We start from the raw sequence: 27,802 nt of genomic DNA, 5'->3' as shown, positions 1-27,802 counted from the left end.
TAAGACATCCCCGATCGAGGAGGACGACAGGCTCAGCTACCAAGTCCATTTAGTGCGATCACAGACTTCGAGTAGTCTACACGTTCCATTTCACCTCTGACATACGCTTTTACGTATGTTTATGTATGTTTCGGCAAGAATTTCATCATGCCAATGAGGAAAAGACAAGGAAAACATCTTGCTAACATCAGAAATGAAAAAAATATCATTATCATATTTAAATATTGGAATATATGACAGCGCAAAATTTTTTTTTATAAATAATTGTATACAAATCGCGCTGTGAGCAAATTGGTTAAAGCTAATGAGTTAATTATCTTTTCAATATATTTTACACTAAACTGCGATGATTTTGGTATACATATAACAAATTGTAAAACGATCAAAGCAACACAGAGAAAATATTATCACAATATGATGCATGAATTTGTAATGTGCTGGCATAAAAAAAAACTTTTCAAAAATTCACCATAAATCAAAATATTGTGCTAGAGACTTCTAATTTGTTGCAAAATGAAGGTAATTGATTGAATATTACTAGACTGTAAGTGTTGTAGGTTACAATTGCAGTTTTTGACCATTTCGGTCAAGTTAAAGTTGACCGAAGGTCAATTTTTTTCTATTTATCGTTATTTATATGAAAATATTTCAAAATTGATAAAAGATACAACCATGGGTTGTTTTTAGTTGTATTCTACATGAAATTGCATACATTTTCATATATAAAACTTAATGTAATGGCTAATTTAAAATGGTGCAAACATTACAACAATCGGTAGAAAAAAAATTCTGATTTTTTCAGAAAAGTTACCGCGCGGACGTAAGGAAAATGTTTTGTTCATAAATTCACCATAAATCGAAACATTGTGCTTGGGACTTCCAATTTGTTGCAAATTAAAGGTAAATGATTGAATATTACTAGAATGTAATAGTTTTAGCTTACAATTGCGTTTTTTTATCATCTCGGTCGAGTCAAAGTTGACCGAAGGTTGAAACTTTGGCACATTGTTATTTATATGAAAATATTTCAAAACTGATAAAAGCTACAACCATGGGTTGTTTTTAGTTGTATTCTACATGAAATTGTGGACATTTTCATATACAGAACTTTATGTAACAGCTAATATAAAATGGTGCAAACATTACGACAATCGGATGAAAAAATTTCTTATTTTTTTCGGAAGTTACCGCACGGACTTAAGGAAAATGTTTTTTTTTTTTTCATAAATTCTCCATAAATCAAAATATTGTGCTAGAGTCCTCTAATTGGTGCAAAATAAAGGTAAATGATTGAATATTACTAGAATGTAAGAGTTTTAGCTTACAATTGCATTTTTCGACCATTTCGGGAGAGTCAAAGTTGACAGAAGGTTGATATTTTGGCATTTATTATTATTTATGTGAAAATATTTCAAAACTGATAAAAGCTACAACCATGGGTTGTTTTTAGTTGTATTCTACATGAAATTGCACACATTTTCATATATAAAACTTTATTTAACGGCTAATATAAAACTGTGCAAACATTACGACAATCGGACGAAAAAATTTAAGATTTTTTCAGCAGTTATTGCGCGGATGTAGGAAAGTTTTTTTCTAAAATTCACCATAAATCAAAATATTGTGCTAGAGACTTCCAATTTGTTGCAAAATGAAGGTAAATGATTGAGTATTACTAGAATGTAAGCGTTTTAGCTTAAAATTGCAGTTTTCGACCATTTAGATCGAGTCAAAGTTGACCGAAGGTTGAAATTTTGGCACTTATCATTATTTATATGAAAATATTTCAAAACTGATAAAAGCTACAACCATGGGTTGTTTTAATGTGTATTCTACATGAAATTGCGCACATTTCCATATATAAAACTTTATGTAACGGCTAATATAAAACTGTGCAAACATTATGACAATCAGACGAAAATATTTCTGATTTTTCGGAAGTTACTGCGCAGACGTAAGGAAAAAGTTTTTTTCATAAATTCACTATAAATCAAAATATTGTGCTAGAGACTTCCAATATGTTGTAAAATGAAGGTAAATGATTGAATATTACTAGAATATAAGAGTTTTAGCTTACAATTGCGTTTTTCTACCATTTCGGTAGAGTCAAAGTTGACCGAAGGTTGAAATTTTGGCACTTATCGTTATTTATATGGAAATTATTCAAAACTGATAAAAGCTACAACCATGATTGTTTTTTGTTGTATTCTACATGAAATTGTGCACATTTTCATATATAAAACTCTATGGAAGGGCGAATGTAATATGGTGCAAAAATTATGTCAGTGACAAAATAATTTCTGAGATGTGTCACTGATGCTTTTTAGTGAGAGAAGAAAGAAATTCGCACTTGCGCGCCTGGGTAACGATTGTAAACAAAACAACAGCTTGATCCGTGAACTCCCAGCATCCCCCAAGGTGCGTGATTCAAAAGTTTTCGCCTAGTAGGCCTATAACTATTTTTCCCCGAATTTTTAAATAACTTTTTTCGTCAACGTTTCGTACGTCGGTTCTGCACCCGACAGACAATTTTCGTCGACGTTTAATATGTACAATTGGGGTTAAAGGGTTAATAAGAGCCTTTCCATCTTTTCTCTGTATTTTAAACGGTCTTACAGGCAAAAAAGGTAACTCCTCTATCCTTTACTGCACTTTTCGCCCCCAACACCGATTTCGCCAACGACATTGTAGTCTCCTTAGACTCTTTGTCGTCTCTACTGGCAACTCCGTATCGGCCGCCAGCCCAGCGACCGTCGGCTCACTCGCTCATTTGAACTCTTGTAAAAGGCTTCGTCCGCTAGCTTTGAGCTTACCAGCCACTGACTTCTTGCCTTTCTTGCTGACTGGGATGTGACAGTCCTGGCCCGAAGATGAAGAAGAATTCACTCTTCTCCTCTTGGCCCGAGGATCAGTCACAAAATCCCGTATCCTCCAAAGCTTGACTGATGCACGTGACGTCATCGAACTTAGCGATGACGCCGAGCTAGAGGAAGAAGATGAAGAAGACGAATCACGCCTTTTTGTTTGTCTTTCTTATTAATTTTCTTAGTCTAGATCCTGTAATTTCTTCATTACAGTGTGTACTACCGAGTCAGAAAGCGTATTTGGGTCCAAAGGCAACGAAGTAGACCGAGAAGCAGTAGGCTGTGACGTCATCGTGTCCGCCATGTCAGTGTGTGACGTTGGTTGCGACGTCACCAATCTTGTAGGGAGAGACTCTGCGGCTGCTGCTGGCATCCCTGCGTTTGTAGCAAAACTACCTCCCACGTTCTGCATCGCCGTCAACATTGAAGTTGTTGGCGTAGCCGCAGCATTATTTCCCATAAAGGACAATCCAGGGGGATGAGGAATATTCAGCGCTGCCGGACTCTGCTGGAATCGTGACGCCATATAATGCGACAGCAAACCTTCCAGGGTTGGTACGCCTGGTAGGCCTAGCGCCACCCACGTACCTTCCATCCTGTTCGCATCGCGAGTTGGCACAAGGAAAAAAGATGGCGATGCTCCCCCCCTCCCTGCTGGGAACAAAGGAGCATAAATATTATGCATAAAATTACCCAAAACTCCTCCTAGTTTCCGATAACGAACCGCTAGGAGAAACCGAAGGGTTATGGGACAAATCAAAGGCAGGTGGCAAAACATATGGAGCAGTCTGGTGTATCGCCGATACAAAAGAAGCCGGCAACACTTGGTCATCCAAAGATGGTGTCGACTCCTTTCTTTTGTACTGGCTTTTCTCATAAAACTTCCTCCACTATTCCACCGACCAACCACGACAAACAGAACAAGGATTAGTAATTGTACATACATTTTCTCTGCACCTACTACACGTTGGATGAGGATCGTCGACACCGAAGTTAGGAATCTTGAACACGGAAAGCCACCGATTCCAGGGCATTTCCTTTGTCTTGCCTTCGAAACAGAGGAAGATCCCGACGGCGACAAAAAAACTCCATCTCACCACTTACACACTCTTACAGCTCACACCCACACTGAGCACACTCAGAGAAAGAGAATTAAGAAAAATGAAAATGAAATGGATAAAAACGGGCAAACTAAAACCAGCTTTAAACAGATACACAGAGAACACATCCTATCTTAAAGGCGGTAGAAAGATAACTGGTAGGTCACAGGACGCCAAGGGCATTCTGGGTAATACATGACCCCGTGACCTGGTAGATGCCAATAGTCCCTGGATCACACAAGTTTAATTTTAATTCTACCGGTTTCCAGCTTGGCGCTAGTAAATCCTAATGTTAAGACCTCAGGTTTGTTTCGTATATGAACAATTTGTGATTACTAGACTGTGTGCTAGTTAAAAGTGGCTGTTTGGTGATCGTTCACTACTGGTAGTGTTGACAAAACCATGTACGTAAACAAAAGGTTGGTAGCTTAATTAATGGTTAATTAATAAGTATTTGAAATGAGTACGTACATACTGATTAGTTATACAATTTACTAGCATATTCTATGCTTTTAGTTTCTTAGTTTTAGATGTCAGAACCTTAAACTAGGCTACAGTAGCAACTGCTAACATAGGCTAGGCTTATTGCCAGAATCAAAACTCAACATTGTAAGGGATATATTATGCTAAGTCCTAATTATGTATATGCAGTAAAAATGGGGTTGAACATTACATGCAGTCAAATATTACTCAATATGTATAGTATTTTGCCTTTCTGGAGTCATATTTCTTCCGTCGGATTGGCATCGTAACTCTAGAACATGTGTTGTAAACCTGGAAACAATTTCTGACGAATATAATTGAAAAGCGTTGCAAACTCGGAACGTCGTAAGCCCAGGACTGCCTCTACCCAGTACACTACGTTACCACACAATGATCTAACACCCAAAACTATCAAAACCTTAAAATATTACACCAGCTGGAGTCCCATCAATTTACACACACACGCAATATTGACAAGGAAGTTTCTAACAAAACACAGCTGGTCAGTTTATACTGTATACATTTCTCAGTAAGCTGTTCTAGTTGTGCAGTTTGCTGGCATGTTAGTTTCAGAAATGCTTATCTTATTAAATAGCAAAATCAATGAATCTGAAAAAACATCAAGGGTGTATTAAATAAGTCAACTAAAAACTATAATAATAATGATGCTGCATTAGATAAGCACCGATTCTTCTATTCCTGAGACAGTTGAATGCGCACAGCACACCAACCACAAAACATGACATTTTTAATCAACTTGTATTTTTCATAACTAACAAACCTGAAGTCTTAACATTAGCATAAATCTTCTAGTGCCAGCTGGTAAACGGTAAAGTTAAAAAATTGTGTACGCAAGGGGCTATTGGCATCCGTGCTTGGTCACAAGTCATGTGACCATGTTAGTTAATCTAAGCTAAACCTGGGGTGTGACTTAACATCTTTGATGCTGGGAAACACATAGCTTTCACCTAAACAAAGAAACTTGTTGCAATTGTAAAAGAAAAATTGTGTGCAAAATGAAAAGATTTGCTTAGAACTATGCTTGTCTTGCAGAGTATCAATACAATATGGTACATATTCCCTTTGCTTAACTTTGCTGTTACATTATTTTTGATAGTTAAAAAATATAATTTTACGATTAATCTAAAGTCAATACACAGGACACTTTCAAACAAAAAAGAAAAATAATGCTACTGACATCCTTCGGAATTTTCAAAATTCTGTTGGACTCGGGTGACATTTTCCTCCAAGCCCTGCAGTGGTGGAAGGGCTAACTGCTGAAACAAATTAGGGGAATATTCTCAAAGTTGTTCACTGTTGCATTTAAATGAAATGGGTAGTTTTTACCATCCAACAGTCCAAATGCAGCTCTCTTACTTCATCTCTTCTGAATAATTTAGAATGTATGAGTCTGGGTACACTGCAACTGCAATTTAGCTTATAATGAATGATGAGTTTGCTATTAGTTTTTTTTCTAGTGGACCGGAAATCATCCCACTTTACAACAGTCATGAAACCTAAAAAGTATACAGAAGTCAATTCTGACAGAGCTTGTTTTAGTAAGGAACCTGAAACATTTGCATGCTATATATCTAGCCCCAACCAGTATAATCCAAATTTTAAAAAAATATTATCTAATTAAGTGTACAAGAAAATATACTGCCCATATTAATTAACCCATCATCTTCTTGGTTTTTTAGTATGGACATGAAATGCTAAACCCAAACCTTAGTAGTAAATATGTGCTCTAGAATCAAAAACTTGGGACCTAACAACAATTAACAAACAAATCTCTTCATGTGTCTGTCATTATACAGTATAGAGTAACAATTTGATATGGTAAGTGTAAAATATGTTGTCAATAGCAGGGTCCCCTTTGCCAAACTGCTGTAAAACATCAAATAAATACTTGTAGGATACTTATCTTACCATCAAATGCTTTTTGTGCTCTCTCTGAATCATCTTGGTTCTTGTCAGGATGTACCAGGATAGACATCTAAAATTAGTAAAAATCTGGTTAAAAATTCTTGCTCACTGTACATTGCATGAGTACTTAAATATTTACAAAAGAAAACTACCTTATTCCTCTTCCATGCTGCATCAACCTGAAGTATTGCAAATGGGGTGCGATCTTCAACCACATTTCTTACAATCAAAGGCAATTTCAGATTTGGCCATTGCAAAATGCGATCTCTGCTCATCGTTCCAGGAACTCAACCAGCTCTTCAAATGGCCCAAGGTGTAAAGGTGGTTCTATGTAAAACTCTGGACAGCTTGTCATCCACCAGTCTGTAAGCAGCCATCATTTTAGACAGCTAACACCAACACTGGTATCTGGCACCAGTATGGTTTTCAACAGAATTTTCCACAACAAATTAATGAGAAAATGGCCATCACCTCATATGGATGTGTCCTTTATGCTTCTAGCTCCAAAACATGAAAACATGCCTAAAATGATGGAATACATGAATCTATACATATATAATTTCATTCAGAAAAGAATTCACTCTAGTGATTTTGCCTTAAACATTAAAAATAAAGTAAAAATCTTCCAAATCTAAAACTAAATTGTCAACAGCATGCATCTTTTGACAGAGGATTAAAATTCTACCCTTTATTTGATATAACTCTCACTGATACATATTTGAGTACCCTGAGATAAACAAAAAGCCTCTTGCTGTCAGGCTCTATCATGCAACATTTAGCAAAATAGCAACGTAAAATATTCAATAACCCTTGTTTGCATCTAGAGTTACTCACTTTAGTAATGCTTTCCCTTCATCCCAAAGAAAATATTACTGTCTTCACTAAAAGTTAATTGCACATTAAAGTTCCTAAACAACAGCAACATCACATACTTAAATCTGGTATGTACCATCAATGGCTGTTTACTTGTTTGAAACGTATTTGGTTATACAGTACATTGCAGAATTTCAGAAGTACATGAAAAGAATACATTAACTAACTTCTCTTACTTATTGTAACCATTACACCCTATTATATCTGTCAAAACTTGTGTACTGTAAGCTTACTGTTGTTATTTCTTTAAATACCAGGCTTCTAAAAATTCAATCAGAACATGGTAAAGAATACATTAACTAACTTCTCTTACTTACTGTAACCATTACACCCTATTATATCTGTCAAAACTTGTGTACTGTAAGCTTACTGTTGTTATTTCTTTAAATACCAGGCTTCTAAAAATTCAATCAGAACATGGTGTCCACCACTTAAAAATTAAGGGTTTAATAACTGGCATATTTCATTTGTCATATGTGTTTTTACCAAGGAAAATTTGACAAAGCTAATCTGAATAAAAAAAAATCCTACTTAACTACAAGTCTTAATTTCAGTAACATTTAATGTTAACACTTCAAACTGGAAAATACAGAGAATAATGGTTGATGTCCTCACTGCATGACATGGCTAATATTAATATATGCTAAAAAGTCTTTGTTGCACAAATACAAGCCACTGTATTCTAAAAACCACATTTTGTCAGTCAAGGGAGGAAGACAAATCCAAGATTATAAACAAATTCAGGTTAGACTTGCAGTTAAAGCCATCCCTTTGACCTCTACCTATTTAAATATCAACTTCTTTCACTTCACCTGGCTGTAAGTTTCATCTCATTTAAGAATACATCTTTTTTTTTTGTGTGCTGAACATTATAAAATCTAGCAATCTTAGAGGTCTTGCTCAACTATACATCTAAGAGCTTTACTTCAGTGACAAACTTCTAACATCACCTTCAGAACTTTTTCCTACTCTGACTTTCCTGATCATCAGACAAGAGGACTGACTACAGGAAGCTCTTACGAGTCTTTGGCACAATGAAGGTCTCAGTAGTATTTACCCTCAAAACATTACAATTCTAGATGGGACTCCTCTTATGCTTTGTTACCAAGAATTATGTCATTGCCTTAGTGTTCCATCTCCTTTGCAGTCTGCCCTACTGATGGTTTTCCCCAAGCTCAACTAGTGATGAGTGTGGCTTTTTCCAAGATGCCTCCATCTGGACCTTCTGCCTCACTTATCCCAACATCAGTTCTGTTGGCTTCCTCAGGAAAGTTCTGCAGGGAAGATTTATGAAGCATAAGGTGTTCAAGCCAACCTTATGACCCCTTACACTAACCTGTTCCAAGATGACTAAAGTCTATAAATTGGGGGTTAGAAGTCAAGCTGACTTCTAGCCATGCAGCCCTAAGTTGTGATGACATCAGTTCAGCATCTAGGGTCACTGAGGGCTTCTAGAACAATTACCATTATCACTTTCTTGACAAAAGATAGCCACTGCTGACTTAACTAGTCACTTTCAGGTCTTCCCAGGCTTCATGCTCCCCCCAAAAAACAACACCCAGGAGTAAAAAATAAAGAGCCTGAAAGACTGCTCTTCTTTCAGATCAGGAAAAAACTTTACCCAATTCTACAGCTGGACTAAGGACTTTACAGTTCTCGAATGCAATTTCTATATTTTTAAAATGAGCAAAAAAAAGAAATCGAATTGCACTTTCTCTGTAATGTATTAATCACCTCAAGTGACAAATGCTTAAACTTTAACTGCTCTTACACTATGAATATTTACCTTCAATAAAGTTTTTCATGCACTGGTCTTATTAGAAGTTTAACAAAAAACAAAAAAAGGCATTGCATTCTTGGTCATGGGTTAACTTTACCCCATATAGGCTTTAACCTGTATGAATAAATTAACATCCCTAACAGGACAGAGTAGACTCTCATCTTCATCCCCCATTAACAAGGTTGAATTTAGAATCCTTACAGTTCTTGGTAATAGCTTAGCCTTAACATTATTCTAATTCCTGAATAAAGGTGTTGGTATTGAAGCACACTCTTCCATATCGCCAGCAGATCAAGGATATTTTTGTGTAACTCTTTCTCATGTGATGAACATAACCCAGCTATCTCTAGGTCCCCCAGACATGCTCCCCAACCTCTCCCTGAAGCGCCTTAAAGCAACATGAGGTTTGGGTTCATTACGCCTGGGGATGAACCTGTCAGCAGGATGAATCTGTCAGCAGTCTTCGACAATCCTTCCAACATGCTAACATTTCCTAAAGACTTAACGGGATGGAGACTAAATGAGTGTCTAGCAAAGACTTCCTATCCCAACTTTCTTTCAAACAGAACTGAACTTGCTGCATCCTGTGCCTCACTAATTGACAAATTTTTCCAGGGACACTAGGTGTCCCAACAGAGACTGCCATTGTCTCATAAAAAGCTTCCTTAAGGATAGAAATTCTCCGAGAGGTGATAAGCTGTCTGCTCGTTTCTCTGTTAGAAAAGCCTGAAAACTTTGAGTCCATCCTTATCCCTAGATAGAGAATGGACTGAGTTGGAATCAGGGCAGACTTTTGAAAATTGATCATGACGGCCAGCAACTGAACCAGACAAAATAACAGACACTTGGCCCTAAAAATCCCATTGATAGAGGTGGCCAACATCTGCCAGTTGTTAAGTAGAGAAGACTTCACTCCCAAAAGGTGACACCATCTCTCTCCTGGTGCCCAATACCTTCCCTGCAAATACAAATCATGAGAAACTACACGACTGAGGATTTATCGAATGTGAAATATCCATCCTGAGCGTCCTCCAATATCATCCAATTATTCTTCTGAATTGTCGCCAGCAAAGTGCTGGATGATTCTATGGAGAAAGGGGACAGATGAATAAATCTGCAGAGTACCAGCACATAGCACTAGTGCCAACCTTTGTCACCAGAAAAAGTCAGCTGTAAAACCCCAGGGAGTTTCCTGACACCTGCTCTATTGCATTCTCCTCTAACAGTGATACCAAATCTCTTTTTGATGCACCAAATACTTCTCCAGTTGATGAAGATACAATGTAAAGGCTAAGGGAGACATCAGAGGAGGAGGAGACACTTATATAGCTTTCCTTCAATACCTCCACCACCTAATGTTCTGCTTCTAACTCCAAACATGCCTGTAGGCTTGCAGTTGCCCTCCTACTGGAACCTGAGGGCTAAAAACAAATTCTTTCTGATAATTCAAGCAGTTTTACTCTTACCAAAGTCTCATGTGGCCCTACAAAAGGTCTTAGCAGCTGAAGACGAGTCTTGAGATGAGGAGGGATGAATTCGAGTGAAGGCCAGAAGGACGAACAGGAGCAGGCCTTTTCATGCCTGACTTACAAGATTAAAAGCTATATGTATTTCTGTACCAAAACAGCCTCCCTTATCATCATTAAGAGATACGCTGTTAAACCAATGCAAAGCAACACAGCTACCAGCTACTGAGAAGGAGAAACTTTAGATAAAAGATAGGAGCACAATAGTTCTCTCCTCTTCAAAAGCGATTTAGTGAAAGCATGAGGCCATTCACCTGCAGCATCAAAAATAGCCTTGTCCAAGCAGGTCAACACATCTAAGACTCCTCCCACACTCTGATACCCAACGGGCACCACAAATTCCTTAAGCTGGTGCAGCGCAATGGTGATTGTACTCAGCGAAAGCTCAGCAAAACATAAGACTTCAATAATTCTAAACAAAGACTTGGATAAAGTCTCTGCATTGGTCCAAAGCACCTTAGCAGTCTCAAAAGCATGTCTCTTCCAAGGATTGAGACAAGCAAAGAAATCTAATCATCGAGCAAAGACAGTTAAAGTGTCTGTCTCATAAGCAGCTCTATGCAACTTTAAAAAACTGGGACAACAAGAGCTGGTAGACTTAAAAGAAGCTTTGTGTGTCAAGAGTACGAGAAATCGCATCGAACGCACTCTAACTGAAGGAGAAAGCTCAGATTTCTTCAATGATTTAATGGATGCTGAAATACTACCAGAAAACAGAGACCTAGTCTCTACAGAATCTCTTCTCCAATAAGTGAAGCTACAGCAACGTGCAATGCTTCACCAAACATCATAATACCAAAGAAGACTTCCAATTCAAACTCCTCTTCCACCAGAGAAGGAGCCAGGGGAACAGCAGCTGACTCCTCGCAGTAAATCTCTGGCACAATTGATGGGGAGACTGAAGCATCACACCAGAGTTGACTCAAGTCAGCTGCGCAAGAGAAGACAAAGCACCACAGAAAATGGGAAAGGTTGCAAGGAGGAGGAAGAGGAGAGACAGTGACCCCTTTATCCCTGACTCATCCAAAACTGACAGGTCAGGCTTAAGAGCATTCTCAGACATCACACCCTTAAAAAACAAAGCAGCTACTGAGCCTAAAATAAGCTTTAAATGCTGTTCTAACATCTCAATATGATTTTCCTGGACTGAAAAGGGAGCGAAAGGTGGAGCTGAAAGAAGGAGTCTCAGTAGTAGCTCAAGCATTAGCAGAAGAAAAACCCATAGACTGAGTATGGATAACTACAGACGAAGGACCTGGAGAAGAGAAAATGGAATTTTTATAATAAAATTAATATTAATAATACTCATCTGAATAATTTATCTAGCCCTAAATCCTCAAAAACCACACCAAAATTGACCACATTGGCAACCCTGTTACCTCCTATTCTGTCCGCCAGTTGGCAATACTGATGTTGCCAATTACAAAACCTTCCCTTGAAAATCAGTTGTGATAGGCAGCTCAAGTAGGATGGGTGGGACTAGATAAATTATATGGGTAAGTATTATTAATATCAATTTTATTATGAAAATTCCATATTAATAATTACCTTAATATAATTTATCTAGCCTGATTAACCACATTGAAAAGGAACCAACTTAATCCGATTTATGGGAAAGGAAGAAAATGAAAAATTTATAAAAGGACATAATACAACAAAGAAATATAAATTACATGCTGAGTTAATAACTCAACCCAAAGTCTAAGATACTAAACTCTCTTAAGTCTCCTACCATAATGCCGCCGAACTGCGGTAGTGAAGGACAAGGAGTAAGTGCATAGTCAGTCCGTCTGTACAAAAGTCAGGTGACCAACCACATGATAAGTTAGACGACATCGAGAGCAAAGTTGCACCCTAAGGACTTCATCAAGCACTAAAACTACCAGCGACACATACTCTCTCACAAATGTCTGGTGCCAATAGAGAGGAGCAGGTTATTGGCGACTCTTTCCCGAACTATGATTGCCTGGACTGCCTGGGCGATTCAAAGCTAAAATTGGGGGTGTATCAACGTAACCCAATGGAGGATGAGTGCCCGACAGTCCAAACTGGTCTCATGTTAAGTGATCATTGGAGGGGGTAACAACGTAACCAATTTCGTCAACAAGAGACTCAGAGTTACTGAATGTTGCCTGATCTTGCACGAGTGTCTGGCTCCGAGAAAACAGGCGAGACAAAAAGTAGATGGCAAACGAGTCACCAGATGAGAGCAGACAACCCATTGATTAATTCCCTGTTGACATAAAATGGAAGAAGCATGAGTCGTCAGGACAGGCCAACCATTGGCTAGTCCTAAGTCAGCATCGACTTTGGGAGAAGCATAGTCGCCAGCGCCGACAATCCCGTAGTTGGTCCAATGTCAGACTGACAATGGAAGCAGCATGAGTCATCAAAGCGGCTAGTCCTTATGTCATCAACAACACCTGTAAATACCTATACTTAACTCCCATTATAGCTAAACCAAACATTGCCCAAAAAGTTATAATGCACAAAACAAAGAATACAAATACAACAAAAGATACAGGTAGCAACCTAACGTAAAACAGGAAGACTACCTAATTCTCCTGTCGACAACCTGTCCTGCCATCACCAACGGGCCCAAAGAACAAGGTAGCCTAGAACTAGATATACATCCCTCAAATAAAAAAATGCAAAAACAGATTTAGAATGCCAAGTTGCCACCTCAAGCACCTTGGCGACAAAAAAGTTCTTCATAAAAGCTACCAATGTAGCGACTGCGCTAATAATGTGGCTCTCAGCACCTAGCCTTCATGGGCAACCGAAAGGAGACACCATTCTTTGACATACGTAGGTCTCTTGACATTTCAAGGTGAAACATACAGATGACGGGGACGACCCTGAAGGTTCTTCATGCGATGTAAATAGCATGGGAGTGCCCTAACAGGGCAAAGAACTAACTCCTCATTCAAATTACCGACAAAGTCGACTACCGATTTCAGAACGAAAGACCTGGGAATGGGATTATCAGACGATTTGGTCTTTGCGACAAATTCATAAAGGTATGATAAAATCATGTCTTGTCCAGATCTGGCAACAAGAAAAGAGAGTGCTTGCAGTTCACCAACCCTCTTGGCTGTCGCCAGCAAGATAAGGAAAAGTGTCTAAGAAGAGAGGTACCTAAAATTGGCCGTAATCAAAGGCTCAAACGGAGAAAACCTCATGGCTTGAAGGATTTTATTAACATCCCATGTTGGAGGAGACAATTGCAGACTGGGTCCAGATAGGGAAAAAAATTGAATTAAATCTCTAATGACATAAGAAGAGGAGATTTCAGGAAACCTCACCTTAAAAACATATGAAAGCATCGACCTGTAACCCTTAATGCATGAAGATGACAGGCCCCTATCATGATGTACATAAACTAAAAACTCAGCTATTTTCACTAAGGAAGGTCTAGAAACTGAATACCCTTGAGACCTACACCAGCGTCTGAAAACCGACCATTTAGCTTGATAAATTACTCTAGTTGATTGCCATCTGGCAAAAGCCAACTGTCGAGCCACTCTGGGGGAGAACCCTTCCTACTTGAAGAATCTCCTGACAGTCTCCAGGCATGAAGATGAAGCATGTGGAGCCTCTGATGGAACCGATGAAAATGAGGTTTGAAAAGATCTGGTCTCTCTGGCAGACAGGGGGGGGGGGGGCTCCACCAGTTCTTCCAGTAGGTCAGGAAACCACTTCTTCTGTGGCCAGAAGGGGGCGATCAGGGTGAGATCCAGACACTTGGTCGCCCTCGCTTTGTTGAGGACTGCCCTCACCAGAGCGAACAGAGGAAAAGCATATGCTCGAAGGCCTTCCCGGTCCTGCAATAGAACGTCGGTCCCAGCACTCTGAGGAGTCTGGTAAGGGACACAGAAGATTTGGCACTGAAAATTCAGTGGGTAGGCAAACAGATCAACTGTGACAGGCCACTTCTTTCTGAGGGTGTCGAAGACTTCCTGGCAAAGTGTCCATTCCGATCCTTGAACTTTGTTCAAGCAGACAAAGCGTCTGCTACGACGCTGTGATGGCCCAGAATAAACTGAGGGACTAACGTAATCCTCCTGTCTTCAGTCCAACACAGGATTGATTGGGCTTCTTGAATGAGAAGGTCCGACTATGTACCTCCACAGTTTCTTAAGTACGAGACTGCTGTGGTGTTGTCGACGAGGATCGCTACAACCGACTCCAACAGCTGATCCTGAAATGAAAGAAGGCCTCGGTACACTGCCCTTACTTCCCTCCAATTTACTGACATGATCCTCTCTTCCTCTAACCAAAGGCCCGAAGTGGCTTCAGAGCCGAGATGCGCACCCCAACCTTGATCTGAGGCGTCTGACCAAAACATTAGGTCTAGCGGAACTGAAAGAAGAGACGTCCCTGACTCGAGACGGGGAACTTGCATCCACCAACGGAGATCCTTCCAACATTATGAAGAGGTGGAGAAGAGGTGACTATTGTGTCCTCAGACATGAAATCCCATGACAGGCAAAGGGTCAACTGAAGAGACCTCATTCTAAGACGACCTCCGGGAACCAGTTGGATAATGGATGACAAATGGCTCAGTAGAGTCCTCCAAAGAGACACTGGCTGCATTACGGAGGACAAAAATTCTTTGGCCAGACTTAGAAGCTTGTCTATCCATTTCTAAAAGGGAGAAGCCCTCAAAATCAGGGATAAGTCATGATCTGGCAAGGGATTAGATTGGACTTGTCGAAGTTGACACGAATGCCCAACTCAACAGAGACAGAACTATCTCCCTCGACCAGAGACAATTCTCTAGAGAGTCGTCCTGAACTAACCAATCACCCAGATACCAAAGTATCCTTACTTTTAACCGATGCAGAATAGCCAAAACAAGAGCCATCACCAAAGAAAAGATGTGTGGAGGAGTGGTGAGGCCGAAACAAAGGGTCTTGAACTGGAAAACTCCTGAGTCCGTGAAAAACCAAAGGTAAGGTCTGCTCTTCAGATGGATGGGGATTTGCAGATAAGCATTCAGTCCCCCTTCCTGGCAGATGAAAGAACAATTTGAACTGTCTCCATCCAGAACTTGGACTTTATAATGAATTTGTTCAGGACTGAAAGATCTATGATGGGGCGCCAGGCACCCGAGGCCTTTAGAACCACAAACACCCGAGAGTAAAACCTGGGAGAAGGAGGAGCTCGCTCTATAGCATCCTTCTCCAAGAGGGCCATAAGCTCCTTCTCCAAGGCTTGACCCCTGATTGAGTGAGGGGAATAACTGCTGAACTTGGGAGGACAATTGGAAAGTGGAGGTCTTGAAACAAAAGGGTTCTCGTAACCTACCTTCAGGACCCCCCCTTCCCAAGCATCCACCTCCCTCTCCTGCCAATTGACCTAAGGCGAGAGACAAGCTCTAACTGCGGTCTCCGGGCAAGCTAATGACTCCTACTTCCAAAAATTCTTATGCACAGACAAGGAAGAAGAAGAAGGGCCTCCTGAAGATTGAGCTCTTCCTCTGCCCTTAGATCCTTGCCAAGAACCTCTCCCGCGTTTCAAAGGGTGAGCGCCAGAGGAGGAAGCCGAGGTGCCCGAAACCTGAGAAGATGTACTCGGGAGAAACAAGCCAGGAGAAGAAGGAGATTGTTGGGCTGGAGCAGAAGGTGCAAGTCTGTCACTAAACTTACGCTTATCCCTTGAAGAAACGGGAGGAAAACCTGAGGAAAAAGCTCTTGATTAGGCCCAGTGAACTTCGGAAGAGGCATCGCCTTGATATTCTTTCAAAACCTCAGAAAGGACAGACATATCAAAAAGATAATCGCCAAAAGGAGAAGGGGATAATAAATTATTCCTCTGCATCTCCAAAACAGAAGAGGGTAACTGCGACAAATACAGGTTACGCCTTAGAGAAACGAGAAACGCCTGCATAGAAGCAGCAAGCTCATTCTGATGTACAGAAGAGATCGAAATAGACGAGCAAAATTTCTCAAAAAGAGGAACATTGGGAGGAACAAACCCAGAGTCTTGACATACATTAAAAGACCTCAGAGGACCCATTGAAGATTGAGTCTCCTGCAAGGAGCTCATAACAAACTCCATGGCAATAAAGTCTTCGAGCGAGACTGAGACCAAAGCCTTGGAAAGCAAAGGCCGACCCGAAAGTCGGACAAAATCAGGATTTGGTTTGGGGGTCGAGAAAATGAAGTATCATCTGGCACCTGATAAACACCTCTCTGGTGTCCTAGAAGAGAAGAGAGCTTCCTCTTCCCTTCCCCGATCACCTTCGAAAGTTTAACGGCGACGTCCGCCCTCACTCTCACGAACATCAGAACAAAGGGAAGACGTAAAACTTCCCACAACTGGGCAGTACCTTCAAGGAAAATCCCTTCTGTAATACAGCGAGGTGGCGGCTGCTTCTGCTCTTTAGGCCTTGCCTGAGGAGGGAAACTCAAAACTAAATAAATAAGTTTCTTGAACTCAACATCATGACCGCCATTCAACGAAACACCAATATCACATGAATCCACGTCATCATCATCATCAGAACCTAGCTGTAAAACTTCCCCTAAAGTAGCATCCTAACGACTAGCTGTCTTAGGTTTAACACTAATACCACTCCCCCCTTCTCCTAAATAAGCACCCTTTGGCACTGCTATGGGGACTAACAGGACACATTAGGTAAAGAATCATCAGGCACCTGCCCGGACCGGATCCCCCCAGGCCTTCGCCACAATGGGGTTCACAAGCCAAGGTAGCTGTCGCACCATTAACCAGGGTGCTGTCGACATGTACCTGACAAGGAGCTGAAAATAAATCTAAAGATTGTTAGACATCCTAGTAAAAGCTGCTTAAAAATGTTCTGACAGCTTGTTAAACTTGGCTGAAATGTCTCTATCTAAACTATGCTGTAATGTTTCAAGTTTCTTATTCCAACTAGTTTCCATCGCCAAATATTTTGAGTCACAATCAGAAACGACTTCATTAGTTACTGATTGTACAGGTGGCAGAACATCAATTAATTCGGATTCAGAATCACGATACCGAAACCGAAGAACCAGAACCAAGGGCCCACAAGTAAAGGAAAATCATTAGATACAGGTCTAGCTACCAATTTCTTTTTCTCCTTAATCAATCTTTTATGCTGCAAGATTCTTTGATGCTTAACATACACCATCATATCTATGTCAGACCAAGACCTACATAAGTCGCAACAAGAAGTCAAGTCACAAACCTGTCCACGACAAGAGTCACAAATGTCATGGGTTCATACTCCCTGCTACTCATCCTTGTCCCACAAGTCGGGCAATTCCTGATGTTGCTAGCAGAAGGGAGAGTTGAATCATCTCGGCTATCCATTGAACAGGTCACGGAGTAAATCTGGGTCGCGCAAAAGTTCGTCAAAATACTAAAATATATTCCACAATAGAAATAAGAGTCAATACACTAATTTCGTGGATTTCATAAATGGTAAATAACATAAAGTTGCATTAACAAATAATGAGAGCTTCAAAGGCACAGAAGGTTTCAGAAATTTATAATGAGGGCGGCCGTGATGTAAACAACACGCGCATTTGTTAACAACTGATTTTCAAGGGAAGGTTTTGTAACTGTCAACGGCAGTATTGCTAACTAGCGGACAGAATAGGAGGTAACAGGTTGCCAATGTGGTAAATTTTGGTGCGGTTTTGGGGGATTTAGGGCTAGATAAATCATATTAAGGTAAAGTGGTACCTCGTTTGTTGAACGTTTCTTATGCTGAACTTTCCGTTTCTCGAACAAAATTTTCAAACGTTGTTGAACAATTGCTCGTACTTCGAACTGACTGATTATCTAGTTTATAGTACTTGAATTCGACGGACTACTGGGTCTTACAAGTTAAACTGTATTAATTTTTTTTTCATTTACAATATATAGTTTAATGATAACAATATTTGACAAAATAAATAAAAGTATAAAACATTTAATATAAAATATAGCTTTCAATATAACATTTAGCATAAAAGATGTATAAAATCGTACGTAACAGCGGTGACGTCACACCCAGCTGACTTGAGACTGAACGAGGGAGCGTTGATATGTTGAGGAGAGAAGGAGAAGAGAGAGTTAAAATATTACTGTATGTAAGTAAAAGCAATAACAATACACATAAAGGGAATTTCCCAATGAATTTAATGTATTGATAAAATATAAAAACAAACAAATGCCAAATGCAATACAGAAAAAAAAAAAAAACTTGAGGTAGAGGGAGGGAGCGTTTATATTTTTGAGGAATAATGAATGAATGATTTTAAGTTATCGTGCGTTGTGGTATTGTTGAGGAGAGAAGAGACAGTAAAATCTTTACTATAATATGTAAGTAAAAGCAGTACCAATTCACATAAAAATAAAATTATTTCACAATAAATTTAACATAATGATAAAACATGAAAACAAATGCATACAAGTAAAAAAAAAAAGCTTGTTCGAGTCAGTGTTCAATGAGAGAGAGAGAGAGAGAGAGAGAGAGAGAGAGAGAGAGAGAGAGAGAGAGAGAGAGAGAGAGAGAGAGAGAGAGAGAGAGAACAGCTCTGGGATGATTATTTGCCCATTTCTTTCACTTACACTCGATTTTCCCAAAACTGTTTTATTTTTGTTACAATAAAATACCCATCTAGTGACAAATCCTTGTTACGATATTTTATTACTGTAAAAGTAACTCAGTTCTGTGATAAACAAACTGGTGCCGCTTTTAGCTTCTGCATGCCTTCGATTGTTTGTTGAAACGGCTTCACATCAATAATATAAAAAATGTGAAAAGGGGGACTTTTTGGGTCGTACTTAAACAGCCTTCTGGAATGGATTAAGTTCGAAGTACGAGGTACTACTGTAATGTTTATTGATATGACGTGTCTCTCTATCTGCTTTGCTTTTCTCCCTATATCTAACAACTTGATCATTAAAGTCCTTTGACCAACTCTTATACTCCTCATATCTAATCTCAAGCTGACACTCTAAACCCCTCACAGATGGCACAAATATTGTGTCCATCTACCTCAATATTCAACATCCAGCTAACTTAGTAATCATTCCTAAAGACCCTGGCATTCTTTGCCTTGCTTCCATTGGAAGACATCCTAGGAAAAAATAAATATGTATTACCACAAAAACAGCAAACAATCAAAACCACTAAATACCAACAAGTACCTATGTATACACAATGGCTACAAGGAGAATTCTGAAATGAGCTAAAACATCTTATGCACATCTGGTGGAACACAGGGAACTAGACAGCCATATGGGTAAGCCAAGCAATCTTTTTCTTTTGATTGAATGCAGACTTGCCTATAGGTACAGAAGCCAAGCAATCTTTTCCTTTAGATTGAATGCAGACTTGCCTATAGGTACAGAAGCCAAGCAATCTTTTTCTTTTGTTTGAATGCCGACTTGCTAATAGGTACAAAAGCCAAGCAATCTTTTTCTTTTGTTTGAATGCCGACTTGCCAATAGGTACAGAAGCCAAGCAATCTTTTTCTTTTGTTTGAATGCCGACTTGCCAATAGGTACAGAAGCCAAGCAACCTTTTTCTTTTGACTGAATGCAGACTTGCCTATAGGTACAGAGATACAAGCTATCTTTCACAGTAGGTTTGAGTCATCCCAAAATAAAAATAAAAAATATAAAGAAAACCAAAATCATATATCACAGGGTAAACCGGGTGTAAAAAGATTCTGCAAGTATAATAAGAGTAGTGTCCCACAGCCATGGAGACATTTTTTCACTACTGCAGCCAAAACAAACAGTGAGGGCTCACAGTTAGGTGAGTCTCACATATCTCCCACTACTCAACTACCTTGTTATAAAGCCTTAAACACTCATCCCTGGATTTGTAACGTTGTTAATATATTCTTCCATGCCCTTGCCAGGTCTGTTTGCAAGCTGCTCTCGATAGTTTGAATCCAGTCCATGAATTTGCACTTCCTCCTGAAGTGACAGTTCTCTTTCCCAAAGCAGATAAAAAACAGTGCCTTCCACCTTGTTATTCTTTTGGCCCTACAATCCCAAAAAGACAGACAGCAGACTTTTCTTCTTCTACAACTGGGGCTCCCTTAGCCAGGTATCTGGCAACACTAGTCCTTAGAAACTCCAAGGGACCCCATCCAAGAAGGATGTCCAATCCTGCCAAGAACCTGACATGAAATGCCTCGGAAACTCTCGCAGACCTGATGGATAGAGCATCCTTCTCCAAATTACTGGACTGTTCTGTAATATTTTCAAGCTGGAAAGCAGAACAAGGCAATTGCAAAACTGAGGTCTGATGAAGAAAAATCCTTGGCCCAAAGGTTTTTCTAGCACTATAGAAATCCACCTCATGGATCCACTGTGTTGTATGACAAAGGATGGAAGATAGATGGGCAAGCAAAGCTAAGACTGGCTCATGGATGCCTCATTTGTATTCAGTTCTGTTCCACCTACAGCACATTTATTGACCTAGGGTTGTGATTGCTAAAGATGACCAAACCTTTCTCTCATGGACCTGTCAACTCACTCTTTCACAAGTGAACTTTAAGCAGAACTATTATTAAGCTCTCCAGGTGAAATATAATTAGCAACAGTGGGTATTGGGGGTTTACTCTGCTGTCCTGGGTAGCCAAATCTTTTGACAATATAGCAAAAGCCCAGCAGACAGTTGTTCAAATTCAAATGGTCCTGTACCTTCTGGTCAATAATGTGATGAGGTGGAAGCAATCTGTTTTCAAAGATCTGTTGGCCCTCCTTTTACTGGTAATGTTCTGTTAGAGAGAGAGAGAGAGAGAGAGCTTCAACCAAGTCAAGTTCCACGACTTAAACAGCAGCAAAGAATCTTTACTGGATGAAGGCAAAGATTAAAGTGGGGTTGGCTGTCAGGTAAGCAGGTGGTACCCAAGTCCCTCACTTATTTACCAATAGTTACAGCTACCTTATCAAGTTTCAATGCCAAAACCAGCTTGCACTGAAGGTATATCCATACACAAAAACAAAGTTTTATATTTGCAAAGAAATGAACACATTTTTTGTGTGCTATTAAAGACAATATCAATGACAAGTCTGGAATCTTAAGCACCCACAAGTAGCATTTCAAATTAACAGGTTTATTCAATTTCATTCTTTCATAGTGATGATAAAGACCATTTATCATTATTATTATTGTATTATTATTATTTTATTATTATTATTATTATTATTGGTAGTAACCCTTTATTTGAGCATATTTTATTGAAGTTGATTGCTGCTACAATGCCATTCAGCTTACTGTAATCCTTCTCTAATCTTTTGATGCTGTCTTTTTCTTCTTTTGGAAGGCTGAAAATAAGATGTCCTAATTCCTCTGCTGCTTCCACTGCCATTTCTGGTTTTCCACCTGACGTTTCGTTTCTCCTAGGAACATCTTCTGAGGTCTGATTCCAGTTGGAGTCTGTGTTGGAATGACTCCTTTTATGTGTGACACCAGCTTTTATGCTGGGCGTCAGGACTGACTGCATATGGGAGCCAATGAAAAACAGAGTTGGTTAGGTAGGGGTCGATGAAAAATAGGGACGGGTTAAGAGCTCAGAATGCTGGCCTCTGATTGGCTGAGTTTGTGAGGCAATGAAAAAGGACCATAAGCAGAGAAGCCAATCAGAGGCCAGCACTCTGAATACTAAACTGACCCTATTTTTTATAAGGTGTTCCCAGGAGGAATGAAATATCTGGAGGAAAACCAGAAATTGCAGCGGAAGCAGTAGAGGAGTCAGGAAATCTTAACTTCTGCCTTCCAAAAGAAGAAAAAGGCAGCATCAGATTAGAAAAAGATACTTTTAAGCTGAATGGCATTGTAGCAGCAATCAAATTCAATAAAATATATTATTATTATTACTATTTTATCATTATTCAGAAGATGAAACTCTATTCACATAGAACAAGTCTACAAGGGCCACTAACTTCCTATTCAAGCTTCTAAAGAATATGGTTCATTAAAAATAAGTAACATAAGGTAATAGGAAATACAAAAAGAAGAGATCCCTTATTAAAAAGAAAAAATAAACTAACAAATTAATAAATAAATGGCTAAAAATGTAAGTATGTACGTATGTATATTATTAAAATACAAGGAGAATTATATTAGGGTAGTAATGTTTTGTATTTTTGCTAGAATTTTTGAAGTTTCAATTGCACAACATCCCCAGGGAGACAGTTACACAGTCCAACAGTGTGAAGCCGAGAAGTTTCACAGTGAGGCACATTTACTGCATACTGGATACTGCTGCTCACAAATCTGGTAGTTCTCGGCAGGAAAAGGGTATCAGGGATCAATTGTAAATGTGAAAGATCTGTAAAATGCAACTTATGAAAAACTTACAAAAGAGACCATCAATTGATAGTCCAAGTTATCACTACTAATACTGTACAGTAGAGACCCGGACCTCGATAGTATTAGAACTCGAAATAATCGGATTTTAATGGAAAATTTTGAGTAAATGTTGCATCTGAGCTCAATCAAAAATCAGGAAACCGACCCAAGGAATCATATGATTTTTGTAAACAAAAGTGGTTCGGTCAGTCGCTGCTAATAGGCGTTGTTCCTATGATCATTTGGTGAGGAAAACAGTAAGAACCACAATTGAACTTCAGATTATTGAAAATTATAATGTAAGAGGCATTCTGTGACAACCTTAAAATCCTGTGAGATTTTTAATGATAGGCTAACCCTTGAAGTGTCGATAATTGTATCAATAGTTGGCTAAAGTCACAGCTATCGACAAACTATCGGCACTGTAAACAAAATATTTGTAACCTTATAATGATAAAAACCGTAGGTTATTCAAGTGAATCACTAGTGATACAACTTTTGATATTGTAAACAAAACTAATTACAGCAATTACTGTGGATAATTACCATAATTAGACAATAATTACCATAATTAGACATTAGGATGAGCTAGTTCTCACTTTGTTATAGGAGTAGGATTTCTATCCTAATTCTAAAAGCTGAAAAGGTCTATAAGCCTAAACATGCATAATTTCTGGAGAAAATTATAATTTGAAAAAGTTAAACGTATTTTACAGAATATAAGCATTGTCATCGGATGCTGTTTGCTTCGATATTGTTTACGTTCTCAACATCTCGGCTGATTGAGCTATCGATATCTTCATTGCCATTATATCTGGCTGGTAGAAGATACTGTATGTGATTTAGATACGTTCTTGTAAATTAAAAAAAGTTGGGTTTAAAAGTGGCACAATACTTAATTCTATAAGCGTTAAGTGTGATTTCACTAGTTTTGAACATCAATTTTGCCTGTGCCTTTTTTTTCTTCTTTTAATTTTAGTGACGGCAAATGACGTTGGCAATCAGCCATTTCTCGATTAGGTTGTTTATGTTATTACTACAGGTTTACAATCGCTTCATCCGTGATTGTGTATTGAGAATAATGATAATTTTAATAAAACCCTTGTTTTACTTTATCTAATCATATTGCATGTATAATTACCATATTATCGAATTATAATATGAACAGTGATCTGCCATTTGCATTCTGGTTTTGTTTACGTTCTTAAAATATCAGCTGATTTCATTTTACCAAATGATCACTATCTTTAGATGCCAAATGGAACTTAATACAGTGGTACCTCGAGATACGAAATTAATCCGTTCCGAGGCGGCCTTCGTATCATGAGTTTTTCGTATCTTGGACCGCATTTTACATGTAAAATGACTAATCCTTTCCAAGCCCTCCAGAAACACCCCAGTAAATTTCATAATAAAGCTAAAAACTGTAACACTTAACTTTACAAAAAAAACTAAAATTAAAAAAACAATTTTATTTTATATTTTAACATATTTTTTTTTACTTTTTATACTTTACGTACTTTTTTTTTTATACAAAATTTCAACTTCATCACCACTTTCAACTTTCTGTTTTTTAGTATCGCTTGGTTCTTCCTTTTTGCTTACTCCTGCTAATACTAAAGGCCTCTTTAAAAAATAACTATCCAAGGAAGATTGCTTCTGCCTACTTTTCACAATGTTCCTGAAACGACTTAGGCAAGCCTCATCGAACTGCACAAGCATACGACCTGTGTAAGCCTTTTCGGGGTGTCTTTTTCTACAAATGATTGCACTTTATGAAAAGCAGCTAGAACATCCTTAGTTTCTGCCGTTGTCATAAGGTCATCCTCCTCCTCCTCGCCGCTGCTAGAGAATTCCTCTTGAACAACATTATGTTGCATGGCCTCCAACTCCTTCAGGTCATCCGTTGTAAGCTCCTCTTGGTGCTCCTCGAGAAGGTCGTTGATGTCGTCCTTGTTGACGACCAGCCCCATGGACTTGCCGATCTCGTCAAGATCTAATTGCAAAACAGTTTCAGGATCGTCAACTGTTTCTGAATCTGCAGCACCAGCTTCGCCCACGTTGAATCCCTCGAAGTCTCGGGCGGATACGGCATCAGGCCAGAGTTTCCTCCACGAGGAATTCAAGGTTTGCCTCGAAACCTCCTGCCAAGCTTGGTCAATGAGTCGGATGCATATCACAACATCGAAATGCTCCTTCCAAAATTCATGCACGGTGAGGTTTGTGGTATCGGTGATGTCGGAAAAATCTCTTGAAAAGATGTTTCGTATACAGCTTCTTGAAGTTCGATATCACTTGCTGGTCCATGGGCTGGAGGAGAGAGGCAGTGTTAGGCGGAAGATAAAGAACCTTGATGAAGGAATACTCCGCTAGGATATCTTCCTCGAGGCCAGGAGGGTGAGCAGGGGCATTGTCCAACACCAGCAGACATTTCAGAGGGAGGCGCTTCTCTTCCAAGAATTTCTTCAGGCCGAAACACAGATTTACCCACTCCGTGAACAAAAGCCTCGTTACCCAGGTTTTCGCATTAGCCCTCCACATCACTGGAAGCTTCTCCTTAAGCACTTTGTGGGCCATGAAGGCTCCAGGAGTCTCGGAATGATAGACCAGTAGGGGCTTCACCTTGCAATCCCCACTGGCGTTCGAACAAAGTGCGAGCGTACGCCTGTCTTTCATAGGCTTATGGCCAGGTAGCTTCTTCTCTTCCTCCATGATATACGTCTTACAAGGCATTTTTTTCCAAAAAAGGCCAGTCTCATCAGAGTTGAAGACATGCTGAGAACTGTAGCCTTCCTTGGTCATCATCTCGTCGAACATCTTTTTAAAGGCTTCGACCGCTTTCGTGTCCGAGGTGGCAGCCTCCCCATGCCGCACCACCGAATGGATGCCAGTCCGTTTACGGAATTTCTCGAACCACCCATGCGAAGCCTTGAACTCTGGGATTGGCGTTGATGTCCCTTCTCCTCCGTCGTCTTCGGCCTGGGCAATCAAATCGCCGAAAATAGCGCTGGCCTTGTGGCAGATTGCCGTCTCCGTTATCGTATCGCCAGCGACTTCTTTGTCTTTTATCCAAACAAGAAGAAGCCTTTCCATCACATCGTGCACGTGGGTCCTCTTGCTGGACAAAATAGTGACGCCCTTGGAAGGTGTAGCTGCTTTGATGGCCTCCTTCTGCTTAAGAATGGTGCCTATTGTCGACGGATTTCGGTCATATTCCTTGGCGATCACACTCAATCGCATACCAGCTTCCTACTTCTTGATAATCTCCATCTTCGTTTCCATGAATTTCAACTTTCTTGGGACCCATGACTACGTATATACTGTACGTAATTTACGTATAAGTATAGAGTAAAGTTCTCACACAACACGATAAAGTACGTATACTACAACAAAATCACTAACGAATTTACGTTAATAAACGAAATCATTAGAACGAACGAATACTTCGTGCGTACGATAACGATGCTGCTACCGAGTGGCTGAGGCACGCCGCTACGTAGTGGATGCATGATGGGAAGGATGCTGACCAATAGGAGAGAAGGATCTCATGGTGGTGACTAGCATCAAGAACCAATGGGAGCGCAGAGGATGGTGGCGAGTCTACTCGGTTGGCGGTGCGCGAGTTTCAAAATTGTTATTGGTGGTCCGGGTGTTCTCTGACTTTACAGCAACAACCTTTCGTATCTTGAGCAATTTTCGTATGTAGAGGCGTAAAAATTTTTGTATTAGCTTTCGTATCTCGAGTTTTCCGTAAGCTGAGCCTTTCGTATCTCGAGTTTTCTGTAAGCTGAGCCTTTCATATCTCCAGGTACCACTGTATATGAAAGCAAGCTGGATTTAAGAATTGCAGCTACTTCATCTATAAACATAGTATTTAAAAAAAAAGAAAGGTGCTACATGTGTGTTTTTTGTCAGCTTCAGACAGTGCTTTTTCCATGCCAATACATTTTGCAGTCTGCAGTCTGCTCATTATTCGTAATTCCTAGACATGCTTGACTTACAAAAGGTATGATGCTCATAATTCGTAGTTCCCAGTCATACTAGACTTCGAACCTTGTTGTTTACTAAGGGGCCATATTTTCTTGGTAGTATTTTATAATCAAATTACCTAAAGGGTTTTGCGATAGCTCCCAGTTACCCTTAATATCGGGAATCTTTCCAATTTTAAAGGAATACGTATATTTATGAGGATCTACTTCCAATGGGTATTACATTAAAAAGCACAAAGCACCTATGAAAAGTGACCCTATTTTACAAGGATATAAAAATTTAATATCATAACACTTACTGAAAGATATTTTAAAGTTATTTTGTATACAGTATTCCAGTAGACTCTGTATGAAGGTTTTGTATGAGGGTTTGTTTACGTCTGTTTACGGCTGCTCATGGCCACTATTCCCATAAGAATTAGACTTAATTTTCAATATCTTATTACTAGTAATAATTATGCCAACCCCTTACAGTACATACTACATAACTAGCCTAGCCTATGGCGCTCAGTCAACCATCGTATTATGGCCGAATTGGGCGTACGTAGGGTAGATATTTTACTACAGTATATATTTAAAAATGAAAAAAAAGTTCATTGAATGGTATGTTATTTAACACACAACTTTTTTAATTGTAATTTATGTGTATTTATGAGTAAAGATTTGCATAACAAGGCAAGGTTAGGGTAATAACTGGTGGTCAAGAGCGGATTGATCCATTTTCAGTTATTTCTAATGGGAAAAATTCATTCAGATCTCAACAAAATCGCATCTCGTCGCTTCTTCTGGAATGAATTAGCATCAAGGTCCAGGGCTCTACTGTATTAGGAAACAGAAACCTACCATCATGATCCACTCTATCTAAAAGAGATATATACATATATCTCTGGCAGAGGCACAAATCTACGCAACAGAATAGTATTCTAGTAAGGAAAGGACAAATGATCAACA

The 27,802-nt window shown here is 39.4% G+C and overlaps 1 protein-coding gene across 2 annotated transcripts in view; it reads right to left on the bottom strand.

Moving 5' to 3' along the window:
• LOC135212170 (dnaJ homolog subfamily C member 8-like) overlaps positions 1-27,802 on the bottom strand; it is a 117,804-nt gene that overhangs the window by 34,145 nt on the left and 55,857 nt on the right. The window contains exons 2-3 of one of the 2 annotated variants that reach the window (XM_064245601.1): positions 6,526-6,736; positions 6,377-6,443 (exon numbers count right to left, since the gene is read on the bottom strand). In XM_064245601.1, coding sequence (XP_064101671.1) covers positions 6,377-6,443; positions 6,526-6,648 — 190 coding nt within the window. In that variant the 5' untranslated portion in view covers positions 6,649-6,736. The remainder of the gene's footprint in view (positions 1-6,376; positions 6,444-6,525; positions 6,737-27,802) is intronic. The other variant, XM_064245600.1, reaches the window with a different exon arrangement.

This window comes from Macrobrachium nipponense, chromosome 40 (genome assembly GCF_015104395.2).
Source record: "Macrobrachium nipponense isolate FS-2020 chromosome 40, ASM1510439v2, whole genome shotgun sequence".
Classification (NCBI taxonomy): domain Eukaryota; kingdom Metazoa; phylum Arthropoda; class Malacostraca; order Decapoda; family Palaemonidae; genus Macrobrachium; species Macrobrachium nipponense.
This window is presented reverse-complemented; position numbering and strand designations above follow the sequence as displayed.